This window comes from Agelaius phoeniceus, chromosome 2 (assembly GCF_051311805.1).
Source record: "Agelaius phoeniceus isolate bAgePho1 chromosome 2, bAgePho1.hap1, whole genome shotgun sequence".
Lineage (NCBI taxonomy): Eukaryota > Metazoa > Chordata > Aves > Passeriformes > Icteridae > Agelaius > Agelaius phoeniceus.
In genome coordinates this window covers 17649841-17672624 of record NC_135266.1, presented here as the reverse complement: position 1 = coordinate 17672624, position 22784 = coordinate 17649841, and the positions used below count along the sequence as shown (strand labels likewise).

The window sequence follows — 22784 nt, the reverse complement described above, 5'->3', positions numbered from 1 at the left end:
TAAGATGGTGCCTTCCCCAAGAACATTGGAAAAATGCCATGATGAAGTGTAGCATACCAAAAGAAACAAATGATAGAATTTCTCAATTTTGACTCATAAATAGCTTAAAGGAAGGTTAATATTATGGCATTTCCTCTGTTGACGGGAGGATGAAAGCTATAATTTCTTAATGAAATAAGATTATGAAACACTTGGTTGTTTTTTTCAAAACTTTCATGGGTGCCAATGGCTCATCAGCTGTTAAATGCCCAATACTGCCATCTTCTGTATCCAAGAAACAGCAAATTATGTGTTACTTTACATGTATGTTCTGCACAAGGAGCAGGGGAAGTACTCCTGATGACAGCTCCTTAATTTTAAGAGAGTATAGGATTGGGCACATGGTTAAGTAACAGCAGAGAGGTCATGGTCTGAATATTCATTGGTCAAGTGGCAAATGTAACTGCTGACTACAGCAGTCACATGCTTGCTTTGAATAACTTCACTAAGCTTCAGAGTAAGAAAGAGGATACTCATTATGCTGTTAATGAACAGCACAGTCAATTAGTCAGATTTTGACAGAGCCTGCTGTGGTGTGCTTCACCGTCAGCAGCTCTGGCTGTTTCTGCAGTGCACTACCTCCAGGATGTAAGAAATAAGCTCCTACGTTGTGGTTTAGGAGAACAATTTAGACCTTAATCAACAATGTACTTTATTAATGGCTATGCAAAACATGCCCAAATGAAAGCTACAAGCACACTGCCTCTGAAGGCTGCAATCTATCACTCCTGTCACAGAGAAATTGATTACTGACAACTTGCATATTTCCTCCCATCACACCCAGGAGGGTCTGTGTGGAAGAGTTTCCTGCATGAAATGCGTTTATAATCAGGTCAGGTACAATGCCTCAGAGATGATGATGGGAATACATCATCAGCGTGAGCTAAATTGATCAATACACTGGAACTGTGGCTTCCCCCAGCTCTCAGAGGCTGTGGGGTAAGCAGCCATGCTCACAGCAGCCAAGGGACACACTGAAAGCTCACCTCATGGCAGGCACTGAACACCCTGCTCCCGCACACAATTCCAAACACAGTCAAGACAGCTCCCACACAGAGCACAGGCTGTAGGCAGGGAGTGACTGCCCGGTACTGCCATGTGCAGCAGCACCCCAGGCAAGCTTAGGCACCGCTGCACGGGCACACAGGTACCCAACAGGATTGAGGACATTGCACAGTCAGGAAAGGCTGAGGGAATTGGGCCTGTTCAGCCTTGAGGAGACAACCGAGAGGAGACCTCATCAACACGTATTAATATTAAAAAGGAGGTGTCAGAGGATGGGTCCAGCAGGATTCATATTCTCGGCGGTGCCGAGCAATAGGACAAGAGGAACAGGCAGAAACTGATGCACAGCAAATTCCACCTGAACATGAGCAAGAACTTCTTTACTGCGTGTGACCAAGCACTGGAACAGATTGCCCAGAGAGGGTGTGGAGTCTCCCTCACTGGGGATATTCAGGAACCGTCCGGACACAACCCTGCGCCCTGGGATGGCCCTGTATGGGCAGGGAGGTTGGAGCAGATGATCCACTGTGCTCCCTTCCAACCTGACCCACTCTGGGATTCCGTGACAACGGAACGTCCTCTGCACTCCCTCGCTTGCGGTCCTTGGGAGAGTTCGATAAATGAGGCTCCTCGGTGCTGCCCTTCCCTGCCCTCAGTGCCGTCTTTCCCTGCCCCCGGTGCCGCCTTTCCGTGCCCTCGGTGCCGCCTTTCCCTGTCCCCGGTGCCGCCTGTCCGTGCCCTCAGCCCGCACCGGCCCCGCCGCCCTCAGCCCCGGGAGCTCGGCGCACGCCCAGCCCCACGCGCGGCCACCGGAACCGATTGCGCGCCCTTCCGCCGCGGGGTCACGTGACGTCCCGTCGGTCCCGCAAGATGGCGGCGCCCATGTTGGTGCCCGAGCCCCCCCTGGGGAAGCCGAGGTGAGGCCGCGGCCGGGCTGGCGCTGGGACACCCCTGGGCAAGGGGGAGGGCCCGCGGGTCCCTGCGGAGGGTCTCGGCCCCGTCCTGGCCGGGACCGCCCGAGCGCACGACGGCCGCAGCTGAGGCCGCCCCGTGGCCGGGCCCGGCAGTGGCGCAGCCCCGCGCGGCCGTGGCCCGGCGGGACGGGGGGAACCGGACTCGGTGGTTCTCGGGACGGGAACGCGGCCGCGCTGGGGGCGGCGAGCGGGCCCGGAGCGGCGGAGCCGCGGGCGGGGGTCGCTGCCGGTCCCGTCCCCGACCGGATCCGGGGGGAGCGGGGCCGCCGTGCCGGCCCGCCCCAGCTGTGGCGGGGCGGAAGAGCGATCCGCGTCCGCGAAAGCGGCGGCCCTGGGAGATGTGCGGAACAGCGGAGGCTGCGGTGCGGGGAGGGAGCGGCCTGTGCGTGCCCGGGCTGAGCCCCGTCCAGCCCCGGCGCGACCGTGGGCAGGGCAGCTGTGCTCACAAGGGGATTGCCCGGCCGGGGTCTGCAGGCGTTTGCCCAGACCTCGCTCCGGTGTCCTGCGGCTGGAGGGAAAGGCGATGCCCAGCCCTGGAGCGGCTTGGGCGCCGCTGCTCTTTGCGCGTCCTCCCTGTGCTGGCCTGGGAGTAAGGGGAGTCCCTCCGGCCCTTCCTTCCTTGGGTTTCAAGAAAAAGAAGTTCCCAGGACCTGGGAAGGAGCTTCTCGCTTGTCAGCCTCAGGCACCTGCTGAGGGATGCGATCCATTTCAGGCAGGGACACGAGGTGAGAAGCGGCCAGGCTGGCCGGGGCAGAGGCAGAGGATCCAGGTGGTGACATTGTGTGGGCAGGCGCTGCTGCCGGGACAAGCACCGTGGTGTCACAGGTGTGCAGGTGGTGAGGATGTGAGCAATCCTGAAGAGGATTGGAGATGTGCGTGAAGTTCTGGCCGGCTGAGTTATACTTGTGGAATCTTTTAAAATTACACACTCCAAAAGGGGAAGGTATTAATCTCCCATCAGCATTTGGTGTGGCACAATGACAAGAGCAGAAGATGATCCCTCCTTCCTATTTTTCCATTATCACCTGCCTAGGAAGAGGAAAGATAGAATGAAACGTGACAGAAAAGAGCTTGATGTGAAAATGCTTTTAGACATTAGAGGCGTTTTAGCCATAGTGAAAACATGGTGCTGCTTGTAGGCAGCTGTTCAAAGGTGTCAGACAAGCAAGGAGGAGTCTGGCCAAGCTTCTGTAGCAGAAGAGCCATGCTGAGCATTGTCTGTGGGGGCTGTTGAGTGTGTTTTGTTAGCTGTGCATTGAGACTGCTGCCTGTGGAAAATAACAAAGGAGAAAAGAAAGGACTTGAAATTTCATGTCCTGTAAAAGAAAGACTAGAATGTGCTGAAAGTTGGACCAGAATTGTAGGGTAGGAGATCCCCAAGTTTTTCTCCCTTATCTAGTGACCAAGTTTCAGGAGCTGAAGGAGATTTCATGGAGTTGGTGATGATGTCAGGTACTGCAGAGCTTAAAAAAGATGAGACCCCATGTGTGGTGTTCTTGCTGCTGCCCATGTGCAAGTCTGAACAGGACAGCCACAGATTTACAGATTTCATTGTCACATCAGATGCTGCTGTGCAGTTACTGTTTCATATAAATGCCTGTTAATTTTGCAGTTTGTGGGATTTTGTATTGGTGAAGGAAATTAAGTGCATGTATGACAGTAAAAATTATTTGCTTGGCTGTTTTAACATAAGCAATGTTCTCTCATCCTCAGCCATCAAAAGTACAGAGCTATTCTGAAGAAGGAGAAGAGGAAAAAAAAGCGGCAGGCACTTGCCAAACTAAGGGACTCAGGTAACTGAAGTGTTTGGTACTGTCAATGGAACTAGAAGTGATTGGGGATTTTTGGGGGTTTTTTAAAGGTATCATTTTGTGTATCTGTGATTTGCCGTAGCATGCAGTTATGTAGATGTGTTAAATTGTGCTTTTTTTCAGAAGCTGCAGAAAAAGATGAATCTGTGTCTGAGGAGGAAGAGGAGGAAGTAGAAGAAGAAGAGGAAGAAGAGGAAGAAAAAAAACTTGAGGCAGAAAGGTGAGAAATCTAGAAAATGGTATATGTGCAATAAACACTTTTGTAATCAATTCCATTTTAGTACTTTGAAAAGTTCAAATATATTCTGTGAAACACAGTCTTTATTGAATATGTCAGGCTACACAGTCCTTTCCTCTAAAGCCTGAATGATTTTTATAGAAATTTCTCTTTTAAATAAGATTAGGTAAGTTGCAGTTGTTATTGTAGTAATAAATACAGTATTGAATTGTTTTTATGACAGTTGCAGCAGTCATGGGTAGTTTTTAAGTTGGTAGTCTGAGTGGTGTCTGGTTTCTTTGGTAGACAAAAACTACATGAGCAGTGGTTGCTGAGAGAAGAGAAGGCCCAAGAAGAGTTCAAGCTAAAGAAAGAAAAAGAAGAGGCTGCAAGAAAGCGGCAAGAGGAAGAAGAGGTATAAAGATGTAAAAACCTTAGAGTTGTGCTAGGCAACAAGGTAGCTTAGTGTAGTAACTTTCATTATTTTGTGATGGACCCATTTTTCTTGATACTGGTGTGTTGGAAAGCATAGACTCTCCATTCTTGTATAGAAAAGCAGAATTGAAAAGAAAACAACAGCTCTTAAAAGGGTTTTTGTCAGATTTAGTTGCTTCTGCCTAGATGAAAACTTAATGGTCAAGAATGCAACATGATGCTTTTGACTTTGATTGTAAAGCATTGTTCCTTAATTTGTTTTTTTCTGTCATAAAGAGGAAGATCAAAGAAGAATGGGAAGAGCAGCAAAGAAAAGAGAGAGAAGTGGCACAGCAGAAGCAACAGGAGAAGAGAGAGAGAGAGGTGATTCCTGGTGGTGGGAGGATATGTATGTTCTATGTCCTGTGACATGATCAGATGCAACAGTTATGCATGTTGAAAAGGGATTTTTTTATAATTAGCAAATGCGTTAGTTAACCCATTTTGTCTAAGTTCCTAAACTGTTGTTCAGTGTTAAAGAGCATCCAGGGTCTCCATATACTTGAGGTATAATTCCTGTGAACCTATCTGGTTGTTCACAGTTTGTAATTGTTTACATCAGGTAAATACAGAGGTACTGTGCCAATGCAGGTTCTGATAAGTGCACTTTCTGCATCATGTGTTAAACATAATCCTTCCTTGATGTCCCAGTTAAACACAGTCAGTGCTGAAGAAAATGCCTAAAGTGGATATGGAATATGGAAGTACATTGCTGCTGTTCCTTAACACAGTTCTTAATCAAAAGATGTGTTACAGCTCTTCTTTACCTGACTCATCCAACAGGACGTATCTTTTTTCAGAGCTCCTTGGGTGGAATAAAAATGATATTGAAGATACAAGTCATTAATGACATTTCTGTTAACGATACATTCATCATCAGTTTTACAAGTTCAGTGACCTGGATGAAAGGTGTCCTGTACAGTAATCCAGTGTGAGGACACCTCTTACTGCCACTGAAGAGTGACTGCAGCTTTCTAGGATCTGGTCATTTTAGATTCTCCACAGTCACAAAGTTTCCAGTCATTTCTCTGGGAGCTGTGTCTGATAGCCACAGCAGGAGAGGAGCCGTGAGCAGACAGTTGTGGCTGTCTGCAGGTAATAGTTGGTTGTGCCAGTGATGATGTAACACTTGAATGAGGGATGCCAAAGAACAGCAATTATTGTATTTCCTGCCTTACTTCCTCTGGTGGTCAGGTGTCCATTTCTGTCTTTGCAGAGTAGGGAGAGAAAATTATGCTCATGTCCTTTATTTAGGGTTGAGATACAGTTTGGAGAGAGTTGAACCATGCTAACAGCAGGATTTTAATCCTCCCCTCTATCCTTGTGTCTGGGTGTGCCCAAGCCATCCGTGGGATAACTGGTGTCCCTGAACTAGATGGAAGCAGCTTTCTTTTTTATTTGGTTGTTGGATTCTTTGCTTTGTGTTTTTCTGGGTTATTATTTCTGGGGATAGTGAGTTAAATTGGCTTGTAGAGGGTAATGACAGGCACCCAGAGGGAAACTGATTACCCAGCTAAAAGCAGAGCCACCCATTTTAGCAGCAGAAAGTTGTTTAATTGGTTTTGCCCGTGTCTTAAAACAGCAGTTTATTCAAGTTCTAACAGTGATACAATAAAAAAAACTAATTTCCCTCCCTAAAATGAAGAAATAGATTTTCTGGTTTGATGGGTGATGGTGATTAGAGGCTTTTTTGGAGAAGGTGAAGGATTAGTTTTGGCTTTGATTTTTTTTTTGTTTGTGTGGTTCAGGGAGTTTTGTTTGTTCTGTTTAATTTTTCTTTATTAGGGCAGGTACTATCTAACATCCTTGGTGATCAGTACCAGATACTGTCTGGGTCCTCATCTTTAATTGCATTTTTTAATTTTTATTTGCTGTTTTTAAATTTAATTAATTCTCTTCCAGTCCTAGCATATTTTCTTGTACTGATTATATTAAAATATCTTTTTTCTAGGAACTTCACAGAGCAATTTATTAGAACCAGTGTCCAGCCAGTTTTGGAGAGTTGTATTGTTATGCTTAGCCCACTTAGAAAAATGAAGGGAAAGAATATCCTCATTGCTTTCCTGTATTTGGAAGGCTAGATATGGTTAACTTACAATGTTTAAGTTTCTTACCAGTTACATCTCTTGCTTTAACAGAGGCTCACTAAGCATTGCATTTTTTCTGTGTATTCCATAAAATGTGTAAGTTAAAACATTTTGTGCAACTAAACGATTATGGACTTACCTGTGTGCTATGGACTCAGGCTGTGTGCTAGAGCAGGAGATAGATTTAAGCATCAATAGTTCTATGATAGTTTTAAAAAAGAAAATTAAACTTCTCTGTTGTCTGTCATTTAGTTTAGAAGATCATCTGCGTGAGGGTCTTGTCTGATGTATCCTTTAACAGCTTTGTAGTACCTGAATTGCTGCAGAGCCAAAGTAAATCTCCTGTTTTTAAAGCAAACCCCATCACACTTTCATTATGCATAATCACTGAGCATTGTAAATTAGGTTCTTAACTAAAGAAACCAGATGTTTTGTGTGTCCTCAGGGTTTTCACTAGTCCTGTGTTTGCACCATTTATAGGCAGCTGTGCAGAGGATGCTGGATCAAGCTGAAAGCCAGGTATGCTCAGAGACTTTCTGAAAAAAGAACTGAAAAATAATTTAATTTCCATCCAGTGTTTGCCTTCTAGCATGCTGTCCATCTGCTCTCCAGAACCCAATGGCCTGAATAAATTTAATATATAGTGGCTTGCATGAGCTGTAAACAATTATTTACTGGGTGGAACATAATTAAGCATATTTCTGGCTGGTTGGTGGCAGTGCAGTTGTGCATGCTGATGACTGTTCAGGAGGTCTGAGTCAAAATGAACCTGGAAATACTGCTGTGTGCTGTTAAAAACCACTGTGCATGATGGTTTATTTTGTGAATTGTAATTCTAAATAAATCTGTCAGTCCTGGGTGGCAAGATAAACTTGTCTTTTTAAGCAGATGTCAGGCTCTAAATAAGAGGATTGAGTGGTAGAGAAGGGCACAGATCCTTAATGAAAAGAAAAAAAGGTGGGGGAGAGAGAAGCTTGACTGCTTGGATGCCTGGAAGAGCATGCATCTCAAGCTGGCAGTGTGTAGAAAACAAAACTGCAGTTTTCATGAGACTCTTAGAGATTACCTTAAAGAATAATTTGGATTTTTATCCCTGTCACATGGTTAAACTTGTGAAGATTCTTGCTCTGTTTAAACCACTGCACGAATTGGAAAAATAAGTTTTAACCTAGTTATCCAAGTCCATTGTTTATTGACTGCCATAGCTACACTGGAGTTACATTTAGTTCCAAATCATGTTTAAACAGTTCTTTAGGTAGGGAATCTGTTTCATAAGATGGGTAGGAAACTGCTCTGAACTGCTGCCTGCCCAGAGCTCAAGATGCATTAGCAGTCATGTCTGCAAAGGAATAGTCAGAAATGTGGTATGTTGGAGACTGCATTAGAGTAGCAGTTCAGGGTTCATTTACTGCTGACATAACAGGGCTGTTCTGGTGATAGAAAATTATGGCTGCAAGTCATGAGCAGAATATGTAGCTGGGTCAAATGCTGCTTGTGAGTAAAAAGAATTTTCAGTTGATTTAAAATGAGAACTTAGGCCAGTCAGCTTTACAGATTGTTTGGTTAGAATGAAAATTCCTTTTAAAATATGTGTCTTGGTTGTAGTCATTCAAGGCTTGCAACTTGGTGAGGCCATTTTGAATTAGAGAATTTTTAGTGACCCAAGATGATCAGTATGGACACTTACTTCCAGTGCTAACTATGAATTTCATTTTTTAAAATTCTGTCCTTTGGCAGGTTACTTCTATTTTAGCTTTTTCTAGATGCACATAGCAGTGATAATGATGAGCTTGCTGAGCTTTGGGCTGTTGCAGAGAAAAATAAGTAAATAGTCTCAGCTTTCTCTCTGCTAGGTTGTAGTGGTTTTGGGTGGGGTAGAGTTAATTCTTTTCATGGTGGCTAGTATAGGGCTTTGTTTCAGATTTATACGTAAAATAGAGTTGAAAATGTGGAGATGTTTTTGTTATGGCTGAGCAGGGCCTACACAGACCCAAGGCCTTTTCTTCCAAGGTCTTTTCTGCTTCTCATACTGCCACACTGGTGAAGAGGCAGAGGGTGCATGGTTGGTTGGGAGGAGACAGCCAGGACAGATGACCCCAACTCTCCAAAGGGATATTCCAAAGGGATATATGTCAGGGATATCTGACATCATGCTCAGTATATAAAGTGGGGGAAGAAGAAGGAAGGGGGGGACATTTGGCGCATGATGGTGTTTGTCTTCCCACATCACTGTTATATGTGGTGGAGCCTTGCTTTCCTGGAGATGGCTGAACACCTGCCTGCCTCTGGGAAGCAGTGAATTTACTCCTGGGTCTGCTTTGCTTTTTTGCCTGGCTTTTGCTTTCCCTCTTAAATTGTCTTTATTTCAATGCATGAGTTTTATATCTGTTATCCTTCCATTCTCTGATCTCACTTGGTGGGGCTGTAAGCAAGTGGCTCTCTGGGGCTTGGCTGCTGGCTGGGGTTAAAGCATGACACAGATGTATAAAGTGAGACCCAAGGCACAGGGCAGCTTTGAAAAACAATGCTTTAAATAGGTTCAGCTTGCCTTGTAGAAACATAGTGCTCATAACTGCATGTGAATTCAGTTGTTAAGTTTTATTTTTGACACTCCATTTCTTTACTGTTTTCTGACTTTTGTCTATCTTAATGTTTCTTCTACAGCTGGAGAATGGTGTGAGTTGGCATAACCCAGAGCCCCCAGAGAATCTGGGAACAGAGAAGGATAGAGCAAATTGCCCATTTTATATTAAAACAGGTTCCTGCCGATTTGGAGACAGGTAATCCATTGAATATTTACCAGGATAGAAGTGTGTTGGGGAGATAAGACAAAGGCAACTTAATTAGGTCATAAGCAAACTGAGGAGAAATTGCTGCATAAAAACTTCTATGTATTTGGATGTGGACTGAGAGCAAAGCATTGCCTGGCTGGAATTGAGCTGTTTATTGTTACGGCATATTACTGATGGTGCATTCTGGTTACATTGGTGAGACTTGAGTTTTCCTTGGTTTAGACTCATGCACAGATATATTCTGACAGAATGTATATGGTCTGTTATTAGTACAGTAGATGTCTGATATGTCAGATGCTAGTTTTTTATATTTTCTAATTTGCATATGTTCAGATCCCAAATGGACTAAAGAAAGTAAGTTAAGGTAAATCTGCACACTTGGGAAAGTTGTCAGGTAGCGTCCAGAGTTCTCAGTATTTGAATGTGTGATGCATTCAGTTGTGATTCTGGTATACTGACAGGGTGCCCCTGTCTCAAGAGGGAAGTGCAGTAAAAAGGAAGAACAGAGAAGCTCATGAGGATGATGAGAGATGAGGAGCACCTCTGTGGAAGTGGCTGACAAGTCCAGACTCTGCTTTCAAAGAGGGGGATGGAAGAGGACTGTGGTAAATAAACAGCAAACTCAGGACTAGGGTGGGAATGATTATTATCATTCATGCAATTTAGTCAGGTGTCTCAGAATGTTTGAGCACCAGCTTTGACACAGGAAAGACTTTCTCATATGAAACAAATGGCAAACTTGTTCCCAGAGGATGCAGAGGAAACTGGAAGTATAAATGAGTTTATGGAGTACATGTTCATTGGCATCCAGGAACAATGATGACCCAAATGCAGCTTCTGGTTTGAGAATCCCTGATTTTTTTTGTGCTAAGGAGAAACAACAGCTTAGCAGCGAAGGACTGATATTTATTACATGAATCTTCAGCAAAAACTTACAAGGTTATTTTACTAACTTGTATCACTGAAACATGTGCAGTCTAGCTATTGTAGTTTTCTTTATCCTGGGAGTAATTTGTTCCAGTGTGATGTATATTGTGGATAATTATAAGATAATTCAACTATATGGAAGCTTCAAGTTCACATCTCTTTTTTTTTTTATTCTGAAATACGTGTTGAATTCAATAATAAAAATTTCACCAGCTATATCACTGCAGACAGCATTTTTTTCAAATGTCTGGGTCTTCGTAGTTTTTGCAGTATTTTTGTTGTAGTGATCCATGGATTATTTATGGATTGCATAAAACTCAGTTTTGCTCTGAACTTTGCATTTGAACTACGAATAACCCTTGGAAAATAAATACTGAGAAACATCATATTCTGCCCTTCCTCTTTCACCCCTATTGATCTCAGCTACCTCCCTTTAATCTTCCTTCTTTTTCTTCACATACCTGCTTCCTTCATAATCTGGTCATTTTAACATCTGGTGCTGTCTCTAAGTTGAAGGACTGGTACAGCTAGGATAGGACTGGAAGGATGGATTGAAAGGAGTTGTGAAAAACTAAGAGCCAGTGTTATCAACAAATAACTATTGAATCTTGTCAAAGCTTACTATGTCCTGAATAAGCTGAAACTGGCTGAGTTTGCTACTACCAATTTCCCCAGTAATTCAAACCCTAACATTTTGCAGTAATATTGGATTCTTGGGTCATTCATTTTCCTCAAGGTTCCTTTTTTTCTGGCATGTGAATATATCATTTTGTGTACAGACAATATTAGGGGGGTTTCATATTTTCTGTTCTATTATTGAAATTGAACAGCAAAAGGAGGCAGCTTCTAAATGTAAAAAACAATAATCATCAAATTAATTGTTTCCTCGTTTAGTTTTGGGTTTGGAGATTGGATTTTTTTGTTGTTGTTGTTTGCTTTTTGAAGTCTAAGGGGCCAACCAGAAGGTGAGAGTCCATTTCTGATTGACTGGGTACAGAAAAACTTCCTAGCTGAAGTCTGGGTTGTAATTGTCCATTTTGAGACATGACCTCCCTGCAGTTCTTTTGTGCTGCCCAGTGACATAAAGAGACTAGACTAGTCTGGATGATTTTCTGGTCATGTCATGAAAAGGAGAAAAGTGTTGGAGAGTGCATGACCCAGTTGCTTGGGGATATATTGAATGGGATTCATAAAGCACAGTGAAATAAACATGGAGAAGATCTGTGTTCTTACTGAATCTAAAGATGTCTAGGGGAGAACTGTATTTCAGCATGTTAGCGAGGTAGCCTGAATATGATGGATGGTGAGGGAGATCTAATGCTTTTATGGCTGCCAAGAAGCTGCAGATTAAGATATGACTGATTTAGAAGAATCTTTTTTTTTTGTTTGGGTTTTGTTTTTTGTAGGTTTTTTGGTTTGTGGATTTGTGGTTTTGTGGTTTTTTGTTGTTGTTGTTTTTTCCTTCGTTTGTTTTGGTTTGGGATTTTTTCTGTTAGAAGTGGAAAAATACCAGTCTTACACTCATCCAGGTGCAGGTCTAAATGTGCTGTTCTTCCCACATTCCCAACTTCCACTCCCATTTGATGAAAACAACTTCAGTAAAAGTTCAGCTTACAAAAAGAAGAGCAGAGACTTGCTTTAAAATCTCTTTATAGAGATACTCCTGACAATCTTTTAAACCCTTCAGAAAATGGGAACACATTAACCCTTGTAGCCTAAAAGAAATTACTTCAGCTCTCATTGTGACACTGGTATCTATAACTTTTGTAGTTCTGCCTTCCTAAGCAAGAATGTGTTTGTTAATGGCATTGAGGAAGCCTTAAGGTTATGTACAAACTCACTCCAAAATACTTGGTTTAGTAATTGAAATATCTTGATCTTCCATTAATGGATTTTCTTTTATAATAACTGTAACTGAAAATGACAAATGTTTGAAGCTTCAAGAAGTGTATCTTCTGCTGGAAGTGCCAATCTTTCCACTTTTCTTTCTTCACTGCACCTGTGCAGGTGTTCTCGCAAGCACAACTACCCCACATCGAGCAAGACGCTGCTGGTGCGAGGGATGTTCATCACCTTTGGCATGGAGCAGTGCCGCAGAGACGACTATGACACGGATGCCAGTCTGGAGTACAGTGATGAGGAGACCTACCAGCAGTTCCTGGAGTTCTATGAGGATGTGCTCCCTGAATTTCAGAATGTGGGGAAGGTGGTTCAATTCAAGGTATGCATCTAAGTGCAGTTTATGAGCCTTATGAGGAATTCTGTCCAGCATGCCCCAGCTAGATCCTGTGGGCACTATGCTGTGTCCTTACAACAAACTGTGTATCTCTCATGGCACCTATAAACTTGTCACTGCTCTTACAGAGCACCATCTTACTCTGGGTGAATCTTCTCTCCCATTCCTCTGAAGTGTTACAAAAGCTTGGGCTTCTATAATGCACGTTTTTCACAGTACTCAACAGTTCACTTATCTCATATTCCTTTCTTTTCTTATCCTGTGCTAAGCCCCTGAGGGTCCATTAAGACTGTTAGACAATATAAATACCTCTGAGCTACTGTATTTGGGCCTAAGGAATGAAATAGTTGGGGTATGAAATGCATTTGAGTGTACACCCAAACAATGTCATTTTAGGACTGGCTGAATAAAATAAAACCAGATTACAGTGAACTGAAAAGATAGCAGATATTTCAGTAGGAAGAATTATAGAAAGGTAAGTTGCATAAATGGTTTTGAGATTTGTCATCCATCCTTAGTTTGTGCATTTGATTTGCTCAGTGTTTTGTACTGATTTTTTTCCCATTTATATTGTTGTTTCTTATGGGGATAAAGAGGGATCTGTAAATGGAGACCTCAGAGATGAATGATGTGTGCTAACAGTCCCATGTTGCCCCAAAAATATGCAGCTTGGAAGGTGCAGTCTCCTTGTATCTGAATCTATTGCAGCATCCCTTTCTGCTTTTCATTCCTGAGTGTTTTCCTGCAGTCACCAGGAGGCATATAGTGCCTTTTCTTCTTTTGTGTTCATCTACTGACAGCTGCCTCAGGACTGAGATGGCATTAGCATTTCAAGCAAGAGGAAGGTAGAAGGAGTGAGTTTTCAGTAGTTGTATAATGAGCTTTATAGGCAAGAAACCTTCACTTGTTTGGAGGAGTGGAGCATCCCCTCCGTATTTTGACTCATGGAATAATAGCCAGTTGTCTTCTACTAGAAAACAGGATGCAGATTCCCTCTGGAGCATGGCTTGAAAAGCCTTATCAGCAAAGTCAGATCCTTGGCTTTGTACCATGGTTCTGTGCAGGTGTGCTAAGCTGCACCTGCTTGGGTCCCTGTGACTATTAGTGTGGCATTCCTTGGCTTCTGAGGCAATTGTGCACAGCAAGATGATTCTCATGCACATTTTCGCTACATTAGAGATGCTTCAGAAAAACATGTTGGCTTCAGGGATCTTAACTGTGAGTGAGCTGAGCCTCTGTGACCATTAAGAATCAGATTATACACACCCCCCTCTGTCAGCTTACTTACTTTTCCAGTGTAGCCCAAGGTTTTATTCTGGCTGTTTTTTCTGGGAAGCTGCTCCAGAATCTGGAAGGTCCTGATAAAACACTACCTTAGAACACTAGGGTTCTTTTCCTACCATTTTGTCTATGGCAAAATCATTCTCACTTGTTCTTGTATTGACACTGTTTATCTCAAATAGTTGGACTCCTTATCCTGTAATACTTAATTATACAAGTGTTTGTTATTGTGGCTGAAGCCCTTTGCTGATGCAGCACACAAAGAGGTATTCCCTGAGGGTCAGTCAGGGTTCAGGGATGAAAGGAGCCGCTAACTTTGCTTGCTGCAAATATTGGAAGAGGCCTGCAGGCAAGAGAGGCTGGAATCACAGTTTGTCCTGGAGAACTGGGTTCCACCTGCCTGGACCTGCATGTTGGAATCTTTTGTAACTAGCAGCAAATTTCAAAGTTAATTTTTAAGAGCTTTAGATCTACTTTGAATGCTAAATTATTACAAAAAAGGTTTTTCAGAACTGTATAGTGAAAGATGGTGTCACCAGCTTTTTGAAGCCATTTTAAAGGGATGCTGTGAAGATGTATTGCTCTAGAGTCTCTTACTGTAACGAATCCCTCATTTCCATGTGAGGATACTAATAATTGTTGTCAGAGCAGGATTTGGCTGTTGTACATAGGGTTGGCCCAGACAAGTGCAAGACAATGGACTACAAGCTTTCTTGTGGATTAAGTGAGCCAAGGTCCCAGAGTTAATCAAAGCATAGTTTAAACATAAGCCAGAAAGGCTTTTTTTTGGGTTTGTTGTTTTTTTTGGTTAACACTTAGTGTTTTGAAAAACATCATCTCTAAGTTGATATGGATGAACTGTCTTAAATGAGAACTGCCCATGTCAGAATGTGTGAGCTGCTGTACAGCATAAACCTTCCACTGCCCTGACTTCATGTTTCCATCCCCTCAGGTCAGTTGCAACTATGAGCCCCACCTGCGAGGAAATGTGTACGTCCAGTACCAGTCGTAAGTACTCACAGTCTTACCAAGGGCTAAACTCCAGAGCTGAGTAATGAGTAAGAAGTGTTTGTATCATCCATGGAGTTCATTCTCACACTGTAGTGGGAACGCAGAATTGGTAAGGGGTGTCTGAAATGATTGTGTGATGGTCATGCCATCTGTTGTTTTTCCTTTCTAAAGGGAGAAGGACTGTCAGGCAGCTCTGGCTCTGTTCAGTGGACGATGGTATGCAGGCAGGCAGCTTCATTGTGAATTCTGTCCTGTGACGAGGTGGAAAACTGCCATATGTGGTGAGTCTTGTAAAGAGAGTATGTGTTACTGAAAGAATACTCACTCATGGAAGTGAAAAAGAGGGATTAGGCTGTAGCTTTCAGATCTGCCTAAGTTGTATTCATTTCTGTTTGGAAGACATATGTGCTAACTTGCTTGTGTAGATCCAGGAAAGAAAGGGAGTATTACACCATGTCACATAAGTGTCTGAATTTTTCTAGTGAATTTATCATGATCTAGGAAAAAAGGTTTGGATTCTAGCTTTGGAAATAATAATCTTAAGGTGACACTCCAGGAAGTACTAATTTGTCTCTTGAGAAGCAACGGCAGTTTCTGGACTATCAACAGTTCTAAACAGTAAATATAACATGTTCCTTATTTACCTTCTTACATTAAGGTAAATAAAATTTAATGAAATTAAAAGTTAAGTTTGTTATAAGCTAAAATCAAATCTTCATAGCAGTTTAAAAGCTAATTCCAAGAAAAGTACACAATGAAAGTTAATCCCGTGTGAGTTAAATTGATAGTGGTCAGATGTATGTTCTTCTGTTTGGAGACGCAAAATTCAGTTTATTACATTTCTTTCAGTTGGTACATAATGAAGAAAGAGATTTAACAGGTCTGGTTCATAAAAAAGCAAACTCTAATCTGTTGCAGGTTTATTTGAAAGGCAGAAGTGTCCAAGAGGGAAACACTGCAACTTTCTTCACGTATTCAAAAATCCAAACAACGAGTTTTGGGAGGCCAATAGAGACATACGTATTTCTCCTGAACGGACTCATCAATCGTCTAAAAACTCTGAGAGGAGAAACCGATCGAGCCATCGTGACGACTATTACAGCCGCTCCAGGAGGAGGAGCAGCCCCAGCCCGGACCATTCCCACCGCAGAAACGGAGAATCGGAGAGGAAAAAGAGTCGCCGCAAAAGCAAGAGGCGGCGCCACTCGGGGAGGTCCCGGAGCCGAGAGAGGAGGAGGTCCCATAGCAGGGGCAGGAAGAGGAGAGGCCGCAGCCGCAGCCGCAGCAGGAGTCACAGTCGGACACGCAGCAGGAGCAGGAGCAGGAGCTCCTCTCGATCCAGGAGCAGGGGTAAAAAGAGATCAAGCAGCAGAGGAAAAAATAGTGAAACTCCCAAAACAAAGTGAGAATTACTTTCAGAAATCACTAATTGATAAAAATAGAGCTGAAAAAGAAATCTTCCCAATAGGGTACCAGATATATATGAATTTCAAATAAAAGTGTTCTTGCACATTAAAATGTTTCTTCCTAATAAAGGAACGTAGTTTACTGTGTGCGAAGCTTGAGAAAATTTAAAGTTTTCAGTCCTATAGAAGGTGTGAATGTCAAGTACTCTAGCTACTCTGTCCCTCTGAACAGCTGCCATACCTGGATGCACACTGAGTACAAATAGAGAAGTGAAGCCTCTTTGGTATATGCTTATTTCTGTTATGTGTATGTTAAGTGTTTACTGTTCCTGTAAGGAGTTAGTACAGAACAGCCAGTGTGCAGTAAATTCACACCCCAGCACACTGCAGATCCAGGTCTGTGTAGATGATTGCCATTTGTATTTTTCATCTGTTTATTGGAAATTACTTTCTAGACAAAGAAAATATAACTGTTTTATGAATTGGAGAAAAGGGATCTCAAAGACATCAGTGTTTGATTGTACAATACTTGCCCCGTAGGAGCTTTTTGGTCACGAGTGTTGGATTTTTCTCGGCCCTGACTGAGCTGCTGAGCTGATGGCTTGTAGGGATTGCAGTAGACTAAAACCAAGCAGAAAGTACACAGAGAAACAATCAGTTTATTCAGTTCCTTAATCCCCAAGTGAGACTGGAGACCATGCAACTGTAATCCTTGAGTGAGGTCAGAACTGCTTTGCATACCTCTTGGTTGCACACCATTTGTAGGTGAAAAGGACCTGCCTGACTTGTGCTGGAGGGGTGGAAAGTGTCCATCAGGGAACCAAAGATGTGATTGTGGAGGCTCAGTCAAGATGGCTGCAGAGTGGCTGAAGAAACTGAAGGGTTTATACATGAAAGACTATTTCATGGTTTTGAGAGAGGAGGACTTGACTTAGAGCCTTTTGAGGTTTATTTTAGAAATAGTTTAAGGCACCCTACTGCCTTGCTTTCCTACAGCCAAGGTGAAGAGTAGGGTACATAAAAATGAAATAATTGCGACAAAACCTCCTTGAAATGACAGCTATATTAGCGAAGTACCTGCAGTTAGATAAATCCTTACCGATATTTTTTCACTTTTATTTAAAAGATTTGTGCTGTTAGATGTACTGTATTTCACATGGTTTATCTTCAGGTTTTAACTTGGGCACCTCAGTGTCCTCAGATGCTTAGAGAGAGCTTGTAGCACCAAAGGTGCAGGTGCCCTAATGGTCTCTAGAGATACCTCCCTGTCTTTAGCCTCTCCAAAGAACTGGGCTCCTGCCTTCAGAGAGCCAATCAATCCCAAGAGTTAGGAGCCTAAAGCAGGCATGAAGTGCTCCCAAATAGGAATTCATTACAACTCCCAGCAATGTAACGTAAATTCCCTTAGAAAATCTATGTATCTGAACTTTACAAACAGCAAGAATGCTTTTCCCCAGGATAGTTAAGATCAAGTGAACATTGCTTCTGGATATGATATATATATTTTTGCTTTTCTAAATGCATAGTGCACCTAGCATGCTGATTATATATTTTTCCTTCTTTCTTCATGTGTAACTTGTCCAATATGGAGTAATACAACAAAAGTGATGTTCAGTTCAAACCCAACTTCCATGATATATTGTCATAACTGTAGGCAGAGCTGTAGCTTAGTTAATTTGATTAAATGTTTTAGTTATTAACAGATGTAGGAATTGTAATTAATTAGCATAACTTTTGAAATAATAACTTTTTTAAAAGGCATATTTCAAAGGACAGACAGCACAAAGTTTTTAATTCCATTTGAAAAATTTGTTACTGCCAGTTTCTTATAATGTACCTTTTTCTCACCACGCCTTAGAGACAAATCTTCCCTGAGGTTTCTATTTTTATAGATGCTCAATTGTCTCGCTGGGTCACTTGCACTGCATGTGGCAAACTCTGGTTCAGTTGGCCACCACAGGCTGGTTCCATCCTCCATTCCCTGGGCTGCCCTGCTTCCCAGAGCTCTCAGGTGGGAGAGCTGGCTTGTGCCCCTGCTGTGCACCCCATGTCACATGGACAGATGTCACGGAGCATTAGCGCAGCAAAATCAGCTGTCCAGCTCAAGGAAATGTGGAGTGGGTGGTGGGAACCTGTGACCAGTCAGGTGAAATAAGCAACCAGGCCTCCAAGGGATTAGAAACTAAGTGCCCACTAACAACCATGTGAGAATTCCACAGGTGATTAGGCTCCTTGTCCCCACAGTTCTGCAACAGGATTTCAGAAGCTAAGTCGCTGTATTTAAAAAAAAAGCAAAAAAAAACCAAACTTGCTCAGAAATGCATGTAAAGATTTAAATATACTTTATTTCTGCTACTACAATGGCTGAAGCTTCAGCTTGTTTTTCTTGAGGTCTGGACCCAAATGTGCTGGCTGTATCTGTACAGTGTAGGACTGGTAGCTGTGATTGCCCTCCACTTTCACACACTGTTTATTACACAGAATTTGAGTGCTGTAGATCTGACATTTAGCTTGCATTTGTTAGCATGAAACCTGGGATTCCACCAGTTTTCTAACTTTGGAGTTCGTATTTTTCAGTATTGTTTCTCTGCTTCATAATCTTAAGTAGTGTTATATGCATGGTTTTGTGTTTCCTTATTATTTGAGTGAGCTATTTTATTCTGGAGAGACAAACAGACTAGAAGTTTTTTAATGTTAAGTTTAATTATTTTCTTTCCCAAAGGGAAAAAGCCCCAGAAGAACATGGAAAGGATTTAAATTTGTAAGGAACAGCCTATTCCCATTGCGTGTTATTCCACATATTTCACAGGAAAGGACCTTATAAAGTGAATTAATAGGGGCCGAGTTTTGTTTTGTCTTCAATGACTATTTAAAAGTAGCAGTATTTCAAAATACTTTTTTTCAGTTGTGAATTCTGCAGGGATCACGGAGGTGCTTTGGAGTAATTCTGGCATTTACACAGAGGCTCAGGGTGGCAGTGCCAGGGCCTGCCAGATGCCCTGCTTCAGTCAGGACGGGGAGCAGGTGCTGCCCTGCCCTTCAGTGGAGGAGGAACAGCCCAGGCAGGCAGCAGCGCTGCCTTGTTCAGCAGCACAGGGGGAACAGCCCCTGTAGGCATGGGCACTGTTGCTGCCCAGCAGAATTAAAGCATCAGGGAACTGGGCTTGTCCCCTCGCAGCAGAGAGCCTTTCCTCCAACTGTAGCTGGTGGCCCCTTCTGTGGGATTGCATTCCCTGTCTGCCTGTCCAGAATAGCAAACCCCCGTCAGGGCTGGCACGTGTCCGTGTGTTGACTGCAAGGCATTTCTTGTGGACACCCAACAAGGCTTTCCCTCTCTGGCCCCAGCCCTTGTGTATAGGGCACATTGTCCAAAATGCATCCCAAATGACTCCTCTCCCACTTTTATGCCGTGTGATGGCAGCATGGCCGTTTTGCATCCAGTTTTGCATTAGCACGTTCAGTGTACTGAAACTGCCCTCCAGTTTACCAGTGACATTCCTGTGCCCTAAATAACTTGGGTTTTTTTCTAAAGAGATGCAAGAGCCTGCTAAAAGATGCTATTGCTTCCTGTCCTGGATCAGCACTTCTTACAAAACATGAAAGATGGAAGTTTATGATAGTTAATAACCTAAAAGCTTAATTTACTTTCTTACATCATCCAAAGAGTGCAGCTCATTTTGCTTTCACTGTAAGCTTGTAATTAAAATGAACCCCATTTATTCCACATACACTCCTGCTCAGCAGTGATGTGAACTGAGTATCTATGGCTGAAAACCAAAACTGATGTGGCATGGACAGGTGACGCTTTGTCGAGCTGTGGGACAGACTGCAAAGCAAGCTGGACAGCCGTAACCCACGGTACATGGGACCTTGACAGAGGCAGCCACAGGGTGAGCATCACTGTGGCCTCGCCCCAAAAGGAACACCAGATGTTCAGGAAGGCCTCTTCGAGTTAAAGACTTAAGTCAGTGAAGTTGAAGACATTTAAGACAACAATCAACTTGCCTGAACAATCCAGAAATTCCTACTTATTCTTTAGCTCTCCCCAACCCTTCCGCACAAGACAGGAAATTCAAAAACCGGAATTTCATTTCAGATTAATTTCAGAAATGCCCAAATATGTTAATTTTTCCCCATGCTTTTGCTGATAACATCAAGCAGTTCAGTTCTTTTGGAAAGGTGGAGAACAGATTCATCTGACATATTTTTAGTTGAGACCAGGATTGTAAATATTGCATTGACTTGTTCAGAATTCTATGAAAAGAACTGAATATTCAGTCTCTATTATCCAGAACTCTCTCTCAACATGTGGTTTAATTTTCAAATGAAGTGGTACTACCCCATCAATTTAACTCTCACTTAAATAAATTTCATGTTTAATGTGGCCAGCTTTCCAAAAACTTGCTAATTTATTGCTTTCTCTACAATTTAAATGGATGTAAATAACTAAACTTGGACACAGTATCCTCAACATTTTTTAATGAAGTGCTCAAGAACAGGTTAAGCACTGTAATAAAATTTCCCTTTTTTTTAAGCCAGCACTGAGTGGCCTCTTCTTTCCTCTGTGAATACAGGCACTAATTACATATAAACACAGCAATGGTGTAAAAATGGACATTTATTACAACTAAACCAATGTGACAGACAGAGGTCAAACAGTTTGTCACAATCACAACGAAGCTTAATCCAGCCAAGCACATACAAGTGACAGTGTAAACTTTAAAAACATGTTTAATACATATAAAATTGCTTCTGGTTTGACTTAAATCCATTTTACCACTACACACACAGGGTCCTTTCACCACCCCTCTACCCTCATCTACCCCTGCCCACTGGGGAAATGCCCTGGGACAAAAAACAGTGTCTGGTCATCTGGAATCTGTGTGTAAATCCTGGAATGGGCATCCATAGACAAGTTCTAATGGCTTGAGTTCACAGGCACCACGCTGGTACTGCCACAGGAGTGGCACACACAGCCTGGGCCTGGCTGGCCACTCTTTTGGCTCAAGTATTGGTGCTGGGGTCTGGATCAGGGCCTTAGAAGTGGCACCACTGCACCTTTCCTTTGGCTGGTACTACTGAACCCACTCTGCAGCTGGCCACTGCTGGAGCTGAGCTCTGTGAAAACATGGCACCACGCAGGTGAACAAGCCAAAACTCCTAGGGGAAGGTGTCTGGGTGGAGAGGGAGGGGACAGACAACAGAACTTGGCTACTCTCAGGTGTAGACTCCCCCTGTCTCCCTCAAAATCACACATGGATCACATTTCTGCAAGTGAAACAGGCTCAGTCCTGAGAGTCTGTTCAAACTGTCAAAATATTTCTGGATATCAGTTTACATGATTTGTAGTGAATATACTATACAAATCTAATGGTTAAGAGCTCTCACTGCAAATTAGTTGGTTCAACTACATCATGCAGGAGTACTGTAAGGGATGAATCACATGTTTAATGTGTTGATCAAGAAAAGCAGTTAAATGACTTTGACACTTAGTGTGTCCTAAAAGTACCTATACACCCAATAAAGCATAACTACAAAACACCAAAAAATACAAATTAATTGTTAGACTTCGAAAGAAAATAATAAAAGGTCCCTTCTGTAAAGTTTCTTCTTTCCCATCTTTGAAAGTATTCAGTTTTCATTATGCATCTCTCTATTCAGTTAGAAAGCTTTCCTTGTGTTCATGGTCAAAGCAAGCTAATATCAGACCTAAAAACAGTTTCCTTATTCAGTCTGGGCTGGTTTTCCTTCTCTCCTACATGCACTCCCTTTGAAGTATAGTAACTTGCACAGTTTTGCTCAAGGTAGCTACGCTAAAATACACCTTCATCTCTAGTGAGTTGATCAGTTTTCTTAAAAAAGCAGTTATCACCTTAACAGTTTTTTACCAGTTTGATATGCAGATCCTGGCAGGATTCTTTGGTATAATGACAAATTCAGTAGTAAACAGATATTTCCAATCATTATGCAACAACTGAAATAAGCAGAATAATCACAAGTGGTGACTAAAATGTAGATGAACAAATTCTTTGGTTGCATAAACACAATTTCTACACCAGAACATTTCATATTTGGAGTTGTCCATGTAGTTTCTTTTCATTTAGGTAGACTATGCTTATGTCATAATAATACATTTATTTCCTGAAGTCAAGTTCCCTTATAAAAAACAGTAGGCTTATTGAAGTCAAATGCAATTTTCCTATAAATGCAGTGAAGGGAAACACTGAGTCAATTTAAATCTAATTCCCTTTCATTTATAAATTTTGAACTTAGGTTTCTTGTTCCCTTTTCAAAAAAAAGTATTTCTGTATTTTTCTTGTAGGCCTGAATGAAGCAGCTTAGCAAAACAGTAATACTGACAAACAGCATCTTACACCATTAGCTAAACATTACAATGAAGGCAGTGAACATTTACAGTATGAAACACTGAGATGGCATCAGCTGAAGAGAAGATTTATGTCAATCCAATTTCTTCAAGTACACTACGTGGGGTCTCTGCTTCCTACGGAGGGAAAATTTGAGAC

The 22784-nt window shown here is 42.4% G+C and overlaps 2 protein-coding genes across 3 annotated transcripts in view; one reads left to right on the top strand and one right to left on the bottom strand.

Moving 5' to 3' along the window:
- The first annotated feature begins 1859 nt into the window (after nucleotides 1-1859).
- On the top strand, nucleotides 1860-16539 carry ZRSR2 (zinc finger CCCH-type, RNA binding motif and serine/arginine rich 2). Its single transcript, XM_054627700.2, has 11 exons — nucleotides 1860-1961; nucleotides 3732-3811; nucleotides 3953-4049; nucleotides 4353-4461; nucleotides 4758-4844; nucleotides 7088-7126; nucleotides 9272-9387; nucleotides 12334-12547; nucleotides 14796-14851; nucleotides 15026-15135; nucleotides 15773-16539. The coding sequence occupies exons 1-11, from the start codon at nucleotides 1915-1917 to the stop codon at nucleotides 16258-16260; spliced, it is 1443 nt and encodes a 480-aa protein (XP_054483675.2). The 5' UTR covers nucleotides 1860-1914; the 3' UTR covers nucleotides 16261-16539.
- Nucleotides 16540-20724: 4185 nt separating this feature from the next.
- Nucleotides 20725-22784, bottom strand: part of AP1S2 (adaptor related protein complex 1 subunit sigma 2) — a 31111-nt gene continuing 29051 nt past the window's right edge. For both annotated transcript variants that reach the window (XM_054627706.2, XM_054627704.2), the window contains one exon: nucleotides 20725-22762. Coding sequence is in view for 1 of the 2 variants with exons in the window: in XM_054627704.2 (XP_054483679.1) it covers nucleotides 22715-22762 (48 nt within the window). In the remaining variant the exon portion in view is untranslated. The remainder of the gene's footprint in view (nucleotides 22763-22784) is intronic.